Genomic DNA, 19,019 nt, shown 5'->3' with positions numbered 1-19,019 from the left:
TCCCTACGGCCACAAACTGATGGTAATGCCTTTGACCCCCATTAGATATCTAAATAAAATAAAACCTTCAGAATATAATGAATTAATAGGTACATAATTCAAAGCACAATACTTGGTTCATAAGTAATTTACTGAAAATATTTTTTAAATTATTATACAAGTGAACAGAGTTTTTTGGAAATATAATTAATATAACATAAATAGGAAAAACAATACATAAATATGTTTATTTATATATAATGAATTCTAATCAAAAATTACATTTCAAGTATACAAAAATATACAAATGTACATATTTTTCAATAGTACTTAATAATAATAATAATAATAATACAAACATATTGCAAAAATACAACCTTTGGGTATATAAAATTTAAAATTAATTGTATATATTAATTTAAAATATCCCTTTTTATAACCCTACTATTAAATTATTATACTAAACATCATTTAAAACCAGTATCCCGTGTCTTTGTTCTTGAAATTTCCATGCTCAAGAATTTGTACTAACACTAAAAGGTTGATTTTGAATTGTCACTTGTATATACCATTCAATAGAAAAAAAATCAAGTTTCAATTTATTTGAAGAGAAGTGTAAGAAATACAGTAAAATTATTACATTAAATCTCAGAACAAGTTATGACAAACTACTGGACTGAAGGTAAAATTAATTAAAATAATTAAATATTAGATCAAGATGGAAAGGAGAAAACTTTGTTTTAACCTCACGACTTACAGATGTACCTTCGGTATAGTCAACACTTTTTCATCTTTGAATCTGCAAGTTAATCAATTACATGTAATCTTTAAACATGAGATTCTTAACTTTTATTTAATATACTTAACACAAAAGTGGAACTAAAAGTTCGCAGTTACAATACCATTACCAAGAATATGTATCAAAATATAGTGGCTGCCTTTATGTTGTATTATGATTTTTATTCCGTTTCACAAAATAAAAAATTTTATACATCCTGAAATTAATACGAATTTAAATCTAAATAAATAAAAATGTAAATGTTAATTTGTTAAAAATCTTTAAAAAATCTTAAATCTATTTATATACCTAAGAAAACAGCATTATCTGTTGGATGTAAACGCAACACATGCTATACTAAATATTTTACAATTCCATTTCAATGTTTTCGATATGTGTATCTGCTATAGACTAAAAAACTACTGGACAGATTTATGTATGGAAAAAAGGGAAAATCTAAAAGGTAAAAGGGAAGAAGAGGAAAATGGAAAAAAGAAAAACAGGAAAAGGAAATGGGAAAGGAGAAAAAAATAAAAGAAGGGTGAAAGGGAAATAAGATAAATAGGGAAAGGAAAGGGTGATGGGGAGAAAAGCAAAGGGGAGTATGGGAAAAGGGAAAATGGGATAGTGAAAAAGAAAAGGGAAAGGTTAAATTATGTGAAGTTCCATAATGTTCATTTTGTTAATGTTTTATCAAACTATCAATTGTGTTCATTTAATCTATATATAAACTCGAATCTAGCAATAGTGAAGCATTGCCAGGTATACTAGTAAAACAACAAATCTTTTTATTTATTTACCATAAAAAAATTTCACCATCAGTTTCTCTATGAATATATATTTTGAAAAAGTTACTATACAATTTGTAGATTAGAAATAATTAAAATAACTGTTATTTTTATAAATATTTATGATTATATTTTTAAAATTCCATTGTAAGGAATAACAGATTATACAAAATCAATTTAGCTGTCTATGTTCATGGTAAAATAGTATTATACCATTTTAGTTGAAAACTATTAATAATTTTACGATTAATTTTTCAATTACAAAAAAATTTAGTTTTAAAATGTTTAGTCAGTCGATTCACATACCAGCACGATTTAACTTTAGTAGTTAGGCAGAATAACACAATACATAAGACTCAACAACACAAACTATCAATAATCCTAACAATCAGTTAAGTCTAGGCACTGTTTATATTTTATACATATTTAAGGACACAAATAACAATTTAATTCCTTAATGGAAGTCATTGAGAAGTGGAATAATGATAATATGTAAGTTAATCAAGACCTTAAGCATCTGTACTAGAAATAAACTCCTTTTGCTATAAGTTAATCTCTAATGCAAATAAACATGCATTAAAAAAAATAAAAAATATATATATATAAAATTACAAGCATAGCAATCGCAATGAAAGACTGAAAGTAATTACACAACATAGTATGATTTAACATTTTGATGAATAGGAATCACTTGCTATGATTAATTTAAAGAATGCAAGGAAAAAATTGTGGCCTCTCAAAGAACAAATATAAAAAAAATTATTGTATGTGAAATGAAAATAAAGAATTGAGCCAAATATTAAATGAGATGATAAATATTTTTTTATAAATTCCAGAGTTTTATAATTGTCAAATATACAAAAAAATGGTTACAAAATAATACTGATATACTGTAAATAATACTGAATATATTAATATTGTTTTAAAATTACAATTATTTTTTTTAAATTGCAGTGAGTTTGTGAAATCAGTAAAAGAAACTTGTGCTGGGGATTTCAAGAAGGCGTAAACATTTAGGCCTGCTCTTCCTAAAGCAATTACCGGATTAGACTTCACCAGCTTAGTATGAAAACTTAATTGTATATGACACAACTGCTTTTGCTAAAGAAAAAAAAAGACACAGATCTACGAGATAACAAAACATTGCTTGCTTAAAGAATAATCAATTTCAGTAGCTTATTTAAAAATATGTTTTCAGTTTTCTTTTTAAAACCTTTTTTATAATCTTCGGTACAATATACATATATACTTAACACAAATAAGTTACAGAATAATAATACATATAAGTTACAGTAACACATATAGTTACATATACTAACAGTATATAAGTATTATGATTCATATATTTATTAATATATATGACAATTAATTTTAATATTTTGTTATTTTAAAACATTTTATGCTCTAAAATCTCAGAATGAAAATTCAAACTGATATAAATCATAATTATTGATATGCTTCAATAATTAAAAGAAGGAAAATCTAAACAATATTACGTTACCTATTAGTCTTCGTCTTCACTATTCAGAACCATGATTTTAACTATTATAATCACTATAAAACATGTATAAAATCAGTAAATCAAGATTTTATTTATAAGGGACAAATCAAATTTAACCATTTCACTGGTTTCCTCAACTTAAGTCAAACTGGCAGAATCTTTCTTTAGCATTTAATTTGATTTTAGTCCATGTTGTGTTGTAACAGTTTAAAATGTGTTTTGATATGATAAAGATACAAGAAGATATAAAAATATATGAGGTCTGTAAATAAAGTAATGAGAGTAGATTTTTGGCAGTCAAAGTGGCAACACTGTAAAGTTACTAGTAATCATATGGTTATATGAACAGCTGATTTATATTATATATTAATATTTTTAGTCTATTGCTGTCATGTGAGATGTAAAAAAAAACTTTTCGTGAAATGAGTTTTGTTGTGCGTTACAAAAATGAATGATACTAATTATGAGCAATGTTGTGGAATTAAGTTTTGTGTTAAATTCAGTGAGAATGCGACTGAAACTTTTTAAAAATTGAAAAGGGCATATGGAGATGACATTCTGTTATGAGCCCAAGTTTTTAGGTGGTTTAAAGGATTTTCATATGTCCGGGAATCAGTTGCGGATGGTCCACGCTCTGGAAGACTGTTAACGTCAGAAAGTGACGACAATGTTGAGCGAATCAAAGACTTGATAAGGTACAACCGATTAACTATCAGAATGATTGCAGAATAATTGAATTTGAACCACACACAGTGCATCAAATTTTGACAAACGAATTGGACATGAAAAAATTTATGCAAAATGGGTCCCAAAAAACCTCACTGTTGAACAGAAAAATAACAGGGTGGAAGTGTGCAGCGATTTTCTAGGATGAATTGAAACTGATCCTGATTTTCTAAAAAAAATTGTTATTACCGTTGATGAATCTTGGATATTTGAGTACGACCCAAAAACGAAATGCCAGAGCAAGAAGTGGCAAACTTCAAACTCACCATGTTCCAAAAAAGCAAAACCATGCTAATTTGTTTCTTCAATAGTAATGGCATTGTCCATAAGGAATTTTTGCATACAGGACAGAGTGTAAATCAATAGGTTTACTGAGAAATTCTTGAATGACTGTGGAAAAGAATTGGCTGCGTGAGGCCATCAAAGGCAACTGCATCAAGGTAATGCACCTTGTCACACTACACTCTCAATTAATGAGCTTTTTGCAAAGAAAAACATTCATGTAGTTTCTCAATTACCTTATTCACCTGACCTGAGTTCCTGCGACGTTTTCCTGTTCCCGACAGGAAATAAAACATCCCAAAGACACCATCTTGGAACAGTAGAAAACATAAAAAGATATAACCGACCATCTGAAGGATATTCCAGTTTCTGAGTTTCAACACTGCTATGAAGAGTGGAAAAACCATTTGAAGTGTTGTGTGGCTTCCCAAAGGAACTATTTCAAAGATGATAGAGTCCATGTATAACTGGATTGTAAATAAAACGTTTTTCTGAGCCATTACTCATTACTTTATTTATAGATCTTGTATATGTCTGAATCAGATTACAGAATATTCTTAAATAAGGCAAAAGAATAAAACAACAGCTTATTACGAAGACCCTTTTTTTAAAATTTCATGTTAGAAGTATGTATATAAAGTAAAAAAAAAATAAAAAACAATACTATAAAAATTTATTAGATTTAACATAATTTTTAAAAGTTACAAATATAAAATACCGTTTAACATCTGTATAAAGGTTCAGTAATGCAGCTGTACATTTTAAGGTCAATATATATATAATTTTGGGTAAAATTTCTCATTAATTAAAAATATTCATCATTTGGTAAAAATAAATCCACTGTTGTATTCCTAATGTTTAAATAAAAGAGAAAGAACATTTTTTACCAGTCAAGGATCAATATAGAGCTGGCTTTATAATATTGGATCATTGTAGCTTATTAATATTAACGAACAATTAAGTGTTAACATCAATAACATAAAATATATATAGTGCATCATACAATAAAATACATTGCGCTATTTATTAATAACTCATATTACACTATTTAAATATCATCAATTTGTACTATAAACTCATCTACACTAAAATTTAATAAAATTCTTCTAATGTTAAACAGTTTTATATCAGAGAATTTTATAATTAATAACCATTCATTAATTATTTTTACCTCTTTCATAATATATATATATTTTGTCAAAGAAGAATAACGTAATAGTTTTTTATTAATATCTCACACCATAACATAACTTGTTTTATATTCAAATCTCTATTATGATATCAGTATTCTGTGTGATCTATCCAGTAATCTACCATTTTAACCACAACTACTAGTAAGTATTCATCTGGAGTAACCAAGCAACATTTCTAAAAACTACTTAAACTTTATGTGCTTTGTTGTTGACATAGTAGATGAATACGATCATAATGAGATTATGATTATAACCTGGTGTTAATTTTAATATAATAAAAGTTAGTCGTTTTTTAAAGCAAAAGATATATATATATATATAATACATTCGTTTATTAGTATAATATAAAACTGTAATAATATTGGGTGTAATAAAAAAATATTATTTATGAAATTTTTGTTTTTTTATAAATATCATAATTTATTAACTTTTCTTTTTTATTATTTAAAAATAATACATAATCCTTTCATCCACAGGTCCTGGGTTTGTATCCCAGTCAGGCATGGCATTTTTCATACGCTACAGAAATTACATTTCATATTCCTACACACAAGCTTCTTCGAGTTTCTGTAGTGAATTTCATCAAGCAAAAAAAAAAAAAAATAAAAAAACTCATTCAAGATAATCAGTTGTTATGTATGATTTTTCATGTAAATTTCATATAAAAACAACCAATTTCTTATGTATAAGTCAGGAATCTTCATAATATAGACCATATTAAAGTAATTTTTACTAAGATCCATTTAAATAAAATGTTTTTTTTTTTTTTTAAATGTATCAACTTATTTTGGTCGACAAGATTTAACCCTTAAACAAACAAAAATTAGTTTTATAATGAATAAATTTTTATCTGACTGGCAGCAGCAGTAAACTGCGATTCAGCTATTTTTAATGTTTGATGAGATTTTAAATATTAATCAGATTCATATAAGTAAGATACATTACTACAAATAAAATTTCTACGTTGTAATTTTTTTTTTATTTTCATACAGAGACCAAATGGTTAACATCAATGTTTTACCCTTTAAATGCTGTTTTTTTTTTGTGTCATGATGGTAAGTATTTAAACTTTGTAGATTGTGATTGAAAAAAAAATATCTCAGAAAACCGATATGATAAATAAAGAGAAGTCAATTGAAAAGGTTTCCTTAATTTTTATTGAAGATACAGAATTAACTAACAGCACAAAAATGAACAAACTTAAAATCCTAGTTACCTTATTTATTTTTTCTTCGATGAATAAAAATGAAGTACATATAAAATGAAGATCATAATTCAGGATCCTTAGATTGTAAGAGTATTTTTTTTTTAAATTTATGTTTGGATTAAATACATATGTACATGCAAAATCTAACAATTATATAATTTGTTATAAATCAGGTGAAATATTTTATTATAATTTTAAACAGGTTAAACTATTACTATTACTACCACTACTACTGAGATACTACTACTACTACTACTACTACTAATAATAATAATAACATGATGAGTTTTCTTTGTTTCAAATAATTACACCGATAGACAAAATTTTTTTTAATGTTTCTCTAAGTGTGATACCATATCTTGAACTGCTTTATTGCGTACAATACAGATCTGTAAATACAATTTTTCTATTACCCTTAGTTTTAAATAAATTACGCTTCAAAAAAAATTAAGGGAAAATATAGTTAAAATATGTAAAATTTATAATTTTGCAATGCCATACTTATGTTAGAATGATTTTGCTGACGCTTTTCTTTTATAAATAGCCTCAGGCACATCCCGAATTAATGTCCCAACAGTAACTGGCCTGCATGTTATTATTATATTTCCCTTTATAACGGCTTTCCATCACCAAATGGAATGGAATGGCTTTCCAAGACCGAAATGTCTTGGTGGAAATGTTCACAGTGTTCATCACTTACGTCTCCGAGGTTGTCTGGGAAAAAATCCAGATGCGAGTGGAGGAAATGCATTTTCAAAGATATATTACATCCCATAGCTCTGTATGAAGTAAGAAGTTGATTAACAATATGGTGGTACTTGTCGGATTTTTGTTTGCCAAGAAAAGTTTTGCAAACGTGAAGCCAAAGCTGCAATTTCTACATTATTTAACACTAACACATCATCTTTGACCAACTCTCTTATTTGAGAACCAACAAATATTCCTTCTTTAATTTTTCCTTCACTTACATTTGGAAATTTCTGCCTGATGTACAAAAATCCAGGACTATCCTTCTTCACTGCTATTAAAATTTTTCATTAGTCCTAGCTTGATATGGAGACGGGGTAAAAATATTTTTTTGGATTCAACTAAGGGCTCATGAATAATATTTTTCCCATTTGAAGTTAAGTTGTCTCATTTCTTCCACTCTTTGGTTACATAATGTTTATCCCTACCTCGGATGTCCCATTCGCAAAGGAAACATGTGTACTTAGTATATACATGCCTAACAAAATAGCTATAACTTTCAAACATGTTCCAGCTATGTTTTTTATAATTTATTTTTTCAAGAATGTCTAGTAGCTTAAAATGCTAACTATTCATTGAAAAATGAAAAAAAATCCATTAATAAAAATTTAAAATTTTTTCAAAAATGGTGGATGATAGAAAGATTCTGAGTTCATATTCGTTTTCAGCATCAAAAAACAGATTAAAATCATGTATCGCATGTTAGGAAACAAAAATTATGTTTATCAGTGTTATGTATGAATTTCACATTAAAATTTCCCCAATATTTGGTGTGATTGATCGTTAAGTCATTCCTAAATCAGTTAAGGAAGTATCTACTATGTTGGAGATTCTTGTGAATGAGTGGAGGGAAGTGCAACGATTTACGGGAAACAGCAGTCACTTCCCAGCAGTGCAGGTGTGTAGTTGTTCTCCGTAGCTTGAACGTTATGAATACTAAACTTGTACACAATGATTTTAATAAGTATTTTTGTGTTAATTAAATCTGTAAACTTACAAGCATAATTATATACTTAAACTAAACTTTTCGCATGAGCCTTGTTGAGAAGGTTTTTAGAAGATTATTTAGAGTACTATTTTGAGAGTTACAACAGCAGTACTGGTGTACGAGTAGAAGATAAAATTTTAACAATATCTTTTTTCTATAAATTTTAGTTATAGAACCAGTTTGGTTTCTTTAATAACCATATATCATACTGCTTCGCTATACACATATGGAGAGAAAATATAAATACAGAAATATAAAAAGTTAAAAAAAAGACAAAAATCATTAAAACTGAACATTTTATAGTACATGAACATGTTATAATATTAAAAAATGCCTTTTCTCTTCTTTTATTTATTTTTTTAATTAATTATGATAGCAAAGAGAGATACTGCATTAAAAATTGTTCTTCTTGTTCCAGAGTAAGATCTAAATGATCATCGACATCAGTATTTATACCTTCTGAAAACCGCTTAAAAGCTTCTTGTTCTTTTGAATGTTGTTTAAGAAATGATTGCGGATTCATTGATGTAGATGGTATTGCACCATCACCTGAAAAAAAGAAGAAAACATTTAAACAATCAACATTATTTTTTTTTTTTATAAACACCTGAGATTGGATTTGGGTTTGGTCCAGAGGCTTTGGTTTGGGTTGAATTCCCAATAAAGGCAAAGAATTTTCAGGTTAAGTCAAATTTTAAAATGATCTTGTCAAGTAGATTACAAAAAATAATATAAAATAGAAAATTATTTTCATTGTTTTAATATAATAAAAAGTATTTCTAACGTTAATGTTTATGGGAGAAAGGTAAATTATGTGTGATGTTGTGTAAGTATTTTAATTCTCAGATAGCTGGTGTAATAAAATGCTACCCAGGTAGCATTACAGGTATTCATTAGTGAATCAATAAATTTTGACTGAAAAAAAATTACATGGAAACTATAAATAAAAGTTTAACACAAAAAAGTTAAAATAAAAATACATCAGGCATATATTTAAAGTTAACTCCATTGTAAAATTAAAACAAAACTGAAAAATATGAACAAACTTTATTACTGATGCAAAACTACATTTATTTACTACTTTTCTATACAGCTGCCTTCAGTTTTAACAGATTTTTCATAGCATTTCACTGGCTTCTTTATTTCTTCTTCAAAAAATTCTGCCATCAGTTGACTTAAACCACACAGTAACATCATTTTTTTAATTTGTCAAACCTTTATGATATAAGCCACTGTTTACGATGAAGAAAAAGAAAACAAATTACTGGGAGCTAAACCAGGGCTATAGGAAGAATGATTCAAGATTTTTCAACTAAATTTTTCTGACTGTCTCACTGTCTGATATGTTGTGTGCAATCGGGAATTATCATGCAAAAACAAAATCCTTTTAGCTCTTCTAAGATTTTTTAATGTTCTGCAATATAGCTGGCCGCTACATTCTTCAACAAGAAGGTTGTTCACTGACCCTTAAAATGAATGGCATGACTGTCTTATTTTAGCACTATTTACAATATTCAGGATGTAAACATCACAAATTTGCTTGTGAATTTCAGCCACAGAATTGTTTTTTGCAAAAAATTGCCAAAGATTGGTTTATTTCATATACTTCACACTTTGCAGGATCACAGATTGTAGCACTCATTACAAATGGATGAACATAAACAATAAAATTACAAAACTAATGTTGCTAAAATCTGACAGTTGATTGAAATAACTGAACTATGTAAGTGCAGTCTGTTTACATCATGTATGTAGGCGGCAGATTCAAAACAGATATTACTTTAAAAACAAGCCTCATAAAAAAAGAAATTCATGTAGAAAAAATTAGGCAACAAAAAATATAACACTGCAACTGGTAAAAAGTACGCTTCCCTATAAAATAATTTTCTATTCTGATTGGTACTTAAATAGATAATGCTATAATAAGATAAATTATACAATAAAATATACAAAGGATTAAAGTCCATAAAAATTATTTAAAATGTAAATAATTTAAATATATAGGATATAAAAAATTATTATAAAACAATTCACAATTAAAAAATTGTTGAACGGGATGCAGAAAAATCATGATTTTTTTAAAAGAATTTTCTATGAGATTCACTGACTCAGTAATATTGTTTCTGTAAAAGAAAATCTTTTAATTGTATTCTAAATAAATTGGTGAGAATTTTTAATATGTTCAAAAACTTATCAATGCCACAGAAGTAAAACATGGCTATTAATTATAAGTTGAAATGATGTGTTGAATTATATGAAAACAGTTCTGTTGACTAGTTAGGTAAAGATGGGTATTGTTATTTTTAAGAATAAGTTACTATTTTTTTTTAGCAAAGATTGTATTATTACAAGTTTTTTAAGCTCACAATGAACATAATAAAAGTGAAAGAAAACATTACATTCTATAATGTTTATTTATGACAACTGTTTTACAATTTGATGATTTAGAAGTAACATAAAATTGTAGCATAAACATATTTTTAAATTACAGAATTGGGGTTAAGAAGTTTTTTATGAAAAAAAATCTCTAGCAATGACTAAAAAATTATTTTTTGTTAACTATATGTACCACTTCAATAATTTAGGAGTAACATAAAATTAATTTATAGTTGAATTTTTATAATTGGTGGTTAGATGGGAGATCAACTGAAGTATCGATAATAATAAATTAGTCTTTTAAGATTTACTTTAGTAATTTATGACAAAAACACAAACTATCCACGAAGAAATACTAGTAAGCTTTGTTGAAATATAGGCATAAACTTAGTTTCTTCCATGAAATAAGTATTAATTTACAAATAAATTTCACTTACTCCCAGATATTACACATATTTCAATATTAAATGCAATCTTTAAAAAAAAAGTTGCTGTGTGACAACAATTTCATTATAGTTTCATTTTATTGATGGACTAGAAATCAGAGCAAATTTTTTACTAGCTGTAACTAAAAATACAAAGAATTTCTTCAAATCTATGTCAATATGAACTTTTTTCATTAATATAATATAACCAGGAATTATTAAAGCAGCTAGAATATGCTAATTCAGTAATTTTTTTTTCAGTATAGTGACTGTGGATAAAAATAGAAAACTTTTTAAGTTTCTATGAATCTGTGTAAAATACTGTAATCCGTCAATGTATACTGCTCATTTTCTGAAATACTGCTTGGGATTGAATCTCAGAACCTACACATTGACAGCTGTGTAAATGGTGAAGATTGATATACCCATTACCGGCAAGTTTCAATAAATCAGCTTGTGGTCAACAAGTCAACAAGATATCATTAAAATCATGTTTATTTCAACAAAGAAGTGTACTGACTATGCAGCTAAGTGTTTGCTTAGCTCGGTCAGGTTTTATACAAGTAATATTCTTTTACTTTGGCAGATTCAAGGAAAAATGCTGACTTATAATCCTTAATGTTCATTCATTTATATTATTATATTATATATATAATATATATATAAAAGAATGAAATGCTGAGAAAAACTGAGCATTGTAAACCTACTACACAAACCAGTAATTACTACTGATACATATTTTTCAGCTATACATATTTATAATATAAATATATTAGTAAGCAATGTAACCAAAAGATTAAATAAAAGCAGCATTTTAACATGCAATGAACCAAAATGTAAACTTATGAAGCAGTGAGGAAAACCAATAACTATTCTTGTATTATAAAAAAAAATTGTTGTTTTGCTATGTCGCATGCTATTGTCCCATGCAATGATAAAATAAAATTTAAATGTTTAGAAATAGAATTTTATCAGGATGAAAATTTAAAAAACATATAAACCTAATATTTTGTTATAAAATTATCCTCCACAGATAATATCCCACTTTCAGTTTTATTATTTTGGCAATTACAGATAACAGATTATAGTTAGAATACTTATAATAAGGTAAGTATTATAGTGGGTTGTAATTTAGATTGTTTTACACATCTTGATGTTTTGAGATCTCCCAAGTGTAAAGAAGTAAAAATAAAACTAGAGTAAAATTTTATACAAATGATTGGATGATTGTGTTTTGTCATGGTAATTTATTAACAATTTGGTAAGAAAATATATGGAATGTTGACTTGCTTTTGTGAAGTAAGGGAGATTCAGTAAAAAAAAAAAATTTAGACAAATAAAGGACTGGCTCTGCTGGGATATGATAACTATCATATTCTACGTGAATTTTGGTAAAACTTCAGCTGGTAAGTTTTATTTTAACATTTATTAGTAGCAGTATAAAAAACTGAAAAATCCTCACTATCTATCTTAAAACAAAAAAATGTTTTAAATTTTCCAAGTTTTCTCATTACTATGAGGGTGAATCAAATATAAATGGCAATTTTTCTTTTTATAAAATTATTGATAAATAATATACACAATTCATACCTTCATCATTTCTCTATATATTCTCCTGAACAAACTACACACTTTTGCCAATGATTTGGAAGCTTGAATATTCCCTGTTTACAAAAGGTTTGAGGACGAGTCGTCAACCAATTGCGCATGTGCTCCTCGTCATCTTCATTGTTTTTGAATTGTTCCCTTCCAAGTGATTCTTTCAAGGGTACAAACAAAAAATAGTCACAGGGAGGCAAATCTGAAGTGTAGGGAGGGTGGTCAAGGGTTTCCCAGTGCATTTTTTCAAATTTATCCCATGTGAAAATTGCAGTATGCAGCCTAGTGTTGTCATGGAGAAGGATGACATCTCTGATGGTCATACCCCATCTTGTTTCAGCTTTTGTTGACTGTAGCAGCTGACAATAGTAAGCTGCATTCACAGTTCGTTGATTGTAGAGAAAATCAATGAGTAAAACTCCCCTAGAGTCAAGAAAGATTTTTGCAAGAATTTTTTCAGCTGATAGATGGGTTCTGGCCTTCAATGGGCACCTCTCATCCTTCCTTTGCTCCTCCTTACTCGCCATTTTTGACTCTGGAGTGTAATGATGGACCCATGTTTCATCACATGTGATGATATGCCTCAAAATCAACCCCTTCTTGCCAAAATCGATTCAGAAGTCTCTCACAGATCTCTCCAATCTGACCTATTTTTGATTTTTGGTCAACAACTTTGGAACCCATTGAGCACTAATTTTTCTAAAGCCAAGATGATCAATGATAATGGATTGAGCACTCCTATAGCCGATACCCACTAAACAAGGTACCTTTAAACAAATTAAAATTTCCGAAAGTTTAATGTTTTCATTGGTTAAAAACTTTAAGATTATACCTTGTAAAACATACAACGAAACCTCTTGCTCACTCATGGCTGTACTGACAACAGAAAAGAGTGAAGGAGCTAACAAAGCCGGCTCAAAGCTAGCAAATTACCATTTAAATTTTATTCACCCACATATTAGTTTTTGTGAAAGACTGTGATAGGGTTAAATACAAATTATAAAGTTTTCCATTTATTTTTTTAATTTACATGCTATGGATATTGATAAGTTTAGCAAATAACTATTTAAAAAAAAAAAAACGAACTATTTAAAAAAAAAACAATTTCAATAGAAGGAAAAAATAATTTTTCACTACGCCCGCAATCCAATCTTTGAAATTTATTTTTTGAAGTTGATGCCAAATTCAAACAAATTATGTACACTTGTAATTTTGTAATCTAATTGTAATTGTAATTCATTTATAATTTGGCGCTAACCTAAAGAAATGACCAGAATGCAAACTTCTAGGAAAAATGATCATCTTTTCCTTTTCAGTGCAATATATGAAAAAAAAAAAGTTTTTTTTTCTCTTAAAAATGACAGCAGCTACATACAATTGATGAATCTCAGGAAGCTGCTACATACAGAAAAAACATCAAATGTAATTCCAAACTATGTCAACAATAATTGTGATGTCCTTCATACTCAATAAAACTAGCCACGGAGTTGCGAGTAATGTTCTACCATAACATATCTGACAGTAACAGTCTTGTAAATGAAGGTATGTGTATAGTCAAGAAATTCAAATGGCCAGCTGTTAGAAGAGACCAGTCAGAAGATGGTGAGTAGAAAGATGCTATTTTAATTCAATTTGATGATGACACCATTGGTTATCATGTAAAAAATGCAGATGGCAATTTCAATATTGCTTGTCATTGTGACTTTCCAATTTGATCTCCTTGATGGAAAATGTAACATCTCAGCCTTTCATCTGGAGGTACCACCGGGTTCAAATCCTGGTCAGGCATGGTGTTTTTTATATGCTACAAAATTTCCACTTCATATTCCCACACACTAACTTTGAAGTTTACATGGTGATATAATTATCCAAAAAAAAAGTAAAAACCCACTGAAAGATATGGGAATGTTGAATGTCAAACGGCTCCGCTAATTATAGGCTGTAGTAGTGGTACACAAATTACAAGGCACTATACCTGCTATAATTGATGTACAGCTATAATTGATACAGCTATAATTGATGGCAAAAAGATTTTTGTGAAAGTCAAGTGTATGTTGCTTCAAATGAAGTGAAAATCTTAGAAGGATTTTCTTTGGAGCCTAAAGTACTTCTTTCTTTCCTTTCCTGTTTAGCTTCCGGTAACTACCGTTTAGATAATACTTCAGAGGATGAATGAGGATGATATGTATGAGTGTAAATGAAGTGTAGTCTTGTACATTCTCAGTTCGACCATTCCTGAGATGTGTGGTTAATTGAAACCCAACCACCAAAGAACACTGGTATCCACAATCTAGTATTCAAATCCGTGTAAAAATAACTGGCTTTACTAGGACTTGAACGCTGGAACTCTCGTCTTCCAAATCAGCTGATTTGGGAAGACGCGTTCACCACTAGACCAACCCGGTGGGTGGAGTACTAAACAAATCAAATGGTGATAGATCACTGGCAGAAATGCATAAACTATGAGCTCTGCCTAGTTGATGTGTGTTTTTTTTTTTTTAATTAAAGCAAAAGTTTTTATTTATTAACCCACCCAGAAACACACAGCATACCTTTCAAACTTCAGGATCAGAACCTTGCAATAAATAATTTTTTTTGATTTTTGCTAATTTCTAAAAACGTTCTTAGATGACTTTGATGTACTTTACATTGGACCAACAGGAAAAATTGCTTTTCAAACAAAAACAAAATGGTTCAACCATTACAAAATTATATATGAACACTGAATGTTGGTAATAAAAAAAAAACAATAAGGATCGTAAGGATTGAATTGAAAACCTCATCTTTTTCTAAAGTTGATTATAAATAATTCTCAGGTCAAATATCTAAGGGAATAAAATTTGAATAAAAAAGGTTCAGTGAAAATATTTTTCAGAAATTTAATCAAAGTTTTCATCATGGTAAATGAGTTTAGCACTGGAAGAAAACAGATTGGGTATTCACTTAATATTTAAAGCGTTTAAAAAAGAGATTTAAAATAAAACTGCATTAAGATACATGGAAATGTCATTAAAAAAGCATGAAAAGATTGAATTAGAGAAGATTCAACTAGATTATTGTTAATATATAATTGAATAAAAAAAATTAACTGTTTTAAATTATTTATAGCACAGTCTTTATGAAAAATAAAGGGTTAATCCAACACTATATCCAAATTCATTAAGCAAACATAGCATATTTTTACCTCTTTCACTTACCATTAAAATGATTTGCAAATTGCATCAATGTGTTATCAAAATTACTTACAGCATTTACTAGCTGAGTTAAGTTGTCATTAATGTTCACATTTGTATTATTAAAATTCAGATTATCTGCTATAAAAAATAAATGATCAAAAAATAAATATATATGTTGTAATAAACATGTTATTTTTATTAAATAAGATGGGAAAGTATGTTACTACCCAATCAACAATGAAGGTAATAATATAGTTTGTAAACTAGTAAGGACTTTAGAAAACATTCATTTTCAACAATTTTTTCTTCTGAAAATAACTAAGTAACAAGTAGCTAATTTTAAAAGAACCAAAAAAACAGGTTCTGAAAACCTGCCTTTTTCCATCCTCCCAAAATGTTTGTTTGGGTGTGGTTTATTAATTAGATACAGGAAGAGAATTAAAATTAAAGCACTCTCTGCACCTTTGATAAAAGTTTTAAATATAGTTGTACAATATGCTTATTAATTCTTCAATGCAGGACTTCAAACTTTTTATAACATCTGAAACCCTTACTATTTGATTTTTTTCCTAGTTAATTAAACTAAACATTCATGCACAGTTATTTCAATTTCTAACTTAATTTTAATTTAAAATTATTTTTCTGTTCTAAACATAAATCTATTTTGTTAAATTGGAAGTCATTTAATAGGATTAAGTAAAGTGTTGGATCTGTCTAATTTTTAGAAGCTGTAATTTTCTACGTTGTTAATCATTTTACCATAGTCTATCACTTTAGATTTTATTAATTTAAGGGAAACAAAATCCAAACTATAAATAAGATAAATCACATGTTTTTTTTTCATTTTAACACAATACTACATGACAGTCTATCTCCATATTTATCCATACAATAATATTTTTAATTTATAGAAATTCAGTTTGTTACTCATTTCTATAACTGTAACATAATAATTTAAAATAATAAAAATAAATCATGTTTGTATTAAAAAAAAAAAACACTTATAAAAGATAAAAGAAACATCAAATAAGTTTATTCACAATTTTATTAAAATGACACAGGCATATAATCTGCTCTTAAAGTATTGCTAAGTTTATTATTGTTTCTAGGCAAAGTGTTAGCCTTAAAGATATACTTCAGAGATTTCAGTTAAAAGTCCATTAAATAACAAAAGCCATTTTAGGTATATATAGCAGCTTTCAGATTTCCAGTTATCTATGAGCAATTAATATATAATCAAACTATATTGACTAACATATAATCAAACTGTTTTTGCTGCTTTCTGAAAGAAAAGCTTACGTGATAAAATATAAAAAAATAATAAAAAACTGAAACAGATTCCTAAATATAAACAGAAATTCAAAACCTCTTGCAAAGAGTATTTAGAATGAATGGTTTATGCAGTACCATTATCTACTTGCAGTTTGACAATCAAGATTTCATCTATGTAAAGCTTTTCAATGGAGTAACAAAATATATTTATCTGGTATATAGTATTCTTGGAAAAAAGGCAATTTATTTTTTATAAAAAAAAAAAAAAAAAAATGTCTAGCTAAAGTTTCTATACAGGTGGAAAACTTTGGTAATGCACAGATGTCTGATGAATTGCATATAGGCCCAGAAATTACTTTTGTATATCAATTTAAATGGCTCTAAGTTTCAAAATTTAAATTTCTTGGAGATTTTTACTGCAATGCTCTATGGAGGTGAAATTTGGATGATAAGAAAAAGCATTTGTCTGAATTGAGACATTTGAGATGTGGGTGTGGTGCAGAATAACAAATGTTAGATGAGAAGATCATGTAACATGAGTAAGTTAAGGAGAATAGGAGAGAACAGGAAAATGCTAAATGTGATTGAATATAGGAAACGGAACTGGATAGGACATTGTATGAGAAAAAAAGATTTATAAGTGGATGTGACAGGTTTGGTGAATGGAAGAAAAAGAAGAAATTTCAAATGATGGATTGGATTATGGAAAAGAAAAAATATGCTAAAAAAAAGTGTTTAGAAAAGGATAGATTAACGTGGAGAGCAGCAGCTGTGACAGGATTTGTCCTAATGGCAGAGCACTATGAATGTATGAATGAACACTTGTAACTTATAGTGTATGTAATATCTGAAGGTGGGTCTGTAGTAGACTATGGCATCCCCTCTATTGCTCTTAACATCACTCAGCGACTTCTCACACCAACAGCTGAAGTAGTGTATTTCAAAAGTCACATCAATTAATTTGCAATGACTTGCACCTATCTAATTATGATGTTACTATTGTAGTAACAAAATATGTTCTGGTAATTTATTTATTTCATGAAAGCATATGGTTTTTTTTGTATGTTAAACTAAGGATTTGCTATAAATAAACAGAAGTAATGACATAATACAAAACATATGAAATGAGTTGTTTATTTATTACAGGCTATAATATTATGATTTTCTTTGACTTGGCGTAATTATTTACAAAAATTATTTCTAAATAGCATGTACGCATCAATAACTAATATTCTTTTGAGTTATATAGGCTTACAAAACTACAAGATTAAATTGTACAAAAAATATATAAAAAATAAAGTGTTAAAGAAATGTAAATAAAAGTAATATAACTATAAACATTATTAAATTTATTCTAAAAAAAATTATGAATACTACAGAGATATTAATTTAATCAATTAAAACATTAATTCATACAATATTTTATAAACATAAAACATGAAATGATTTCATAAAAAATAAATACAGTAGAATAAATAACAGATGAAATAAATACTTAATAATTAAATTACAAATTTAAATAAATAAATAATAGCAAAAATAAATGAATATGGTAGAATAAAATATTATAAAAAAATAAAAATAATAATAAATCCAAGTCTGTATCACTTTGAGAACTAACTTTTGTTGCAACCAGTAACACATGTTCCGCATGCTGGGTTATATAGGAGTGGAGTAGAGGAGGCAATTAGGAGCAGGTTGTAGGAGGACCCACCTTTAGATCTTACATATATTATAATATAAAAACTAACCTAACAGTTTTTTTTAATAAATTCCTCGTACCTGATATCAGATTTTTAAAGAAATTTTTTCAATTCATTTGGTTGACTAATATGTATAATTATAAACTTATCTTTCAATTAAAAAGATTAATATTTCTTGTAGTACTTTTGAAATTTATGGATTAGATCATGTTACAAAAGTACTGTAGGTAATTGAGTCTGAAACTTAACGAAGATTCAGATTTTTTTAATCCATGATAT

General features: G+C 27.7%; 1 protein-coding gene across 7 annotated transcripts in view; it reads right to left on the bottom strand.

Moving 5' to 3' along the window:
• Positions 1–201: 201 nt before the first annotated feature.
• Positions 202–19,019, bottom strand: part of LOC142332538 (NEDD8 ultimate buster 1-like) — a 63,060-nt gene continuing 44,242 nt past the window's right edge. For 5 of the 7 annotated variants that reach the window (XM_075378986.1, XM_075378987.1, XM_075378989.1 and 2 more), the window contains 2 exons: positions 15,787–15,903; positions 202–8,738 (listed from right to left, as the gene is read on the bottom strand). In XM_075378986.1, the coding sequence (XP_075235101.1) occupies positions 8,557–8,738; positions 15,787–15,903 (299 nt within the window). In that variant the 3' untranslated portion in view covers positions 202–8,556. The remainder of the gene's footprint in view (positions 8,739–15,786; positions 15,904–19,019) is intronic. The other 2 variants (XM_075378988.1, XM_075378992.1) reach the window with 1 other exon arrangement.

Source organism: Lycorma delicatula, chromosome 11 (assembly GCF_047948215.1).
Source record: "Lycorma delicatula isolate Av1 chromosome 11, ASM4794821v1, whole genome shotgun sequence".
Lineage (NCBI taxonomy): Eukaryota > Metazoa > Arthropoda > Insecta > Hemiptera > Fulgoridae > Lycorma > Lycorma delicatula.
Note: the sequence above shows the minus strand (reverse complement) of the source record. Positions and strands in the feature narration are given on the sequence as shown.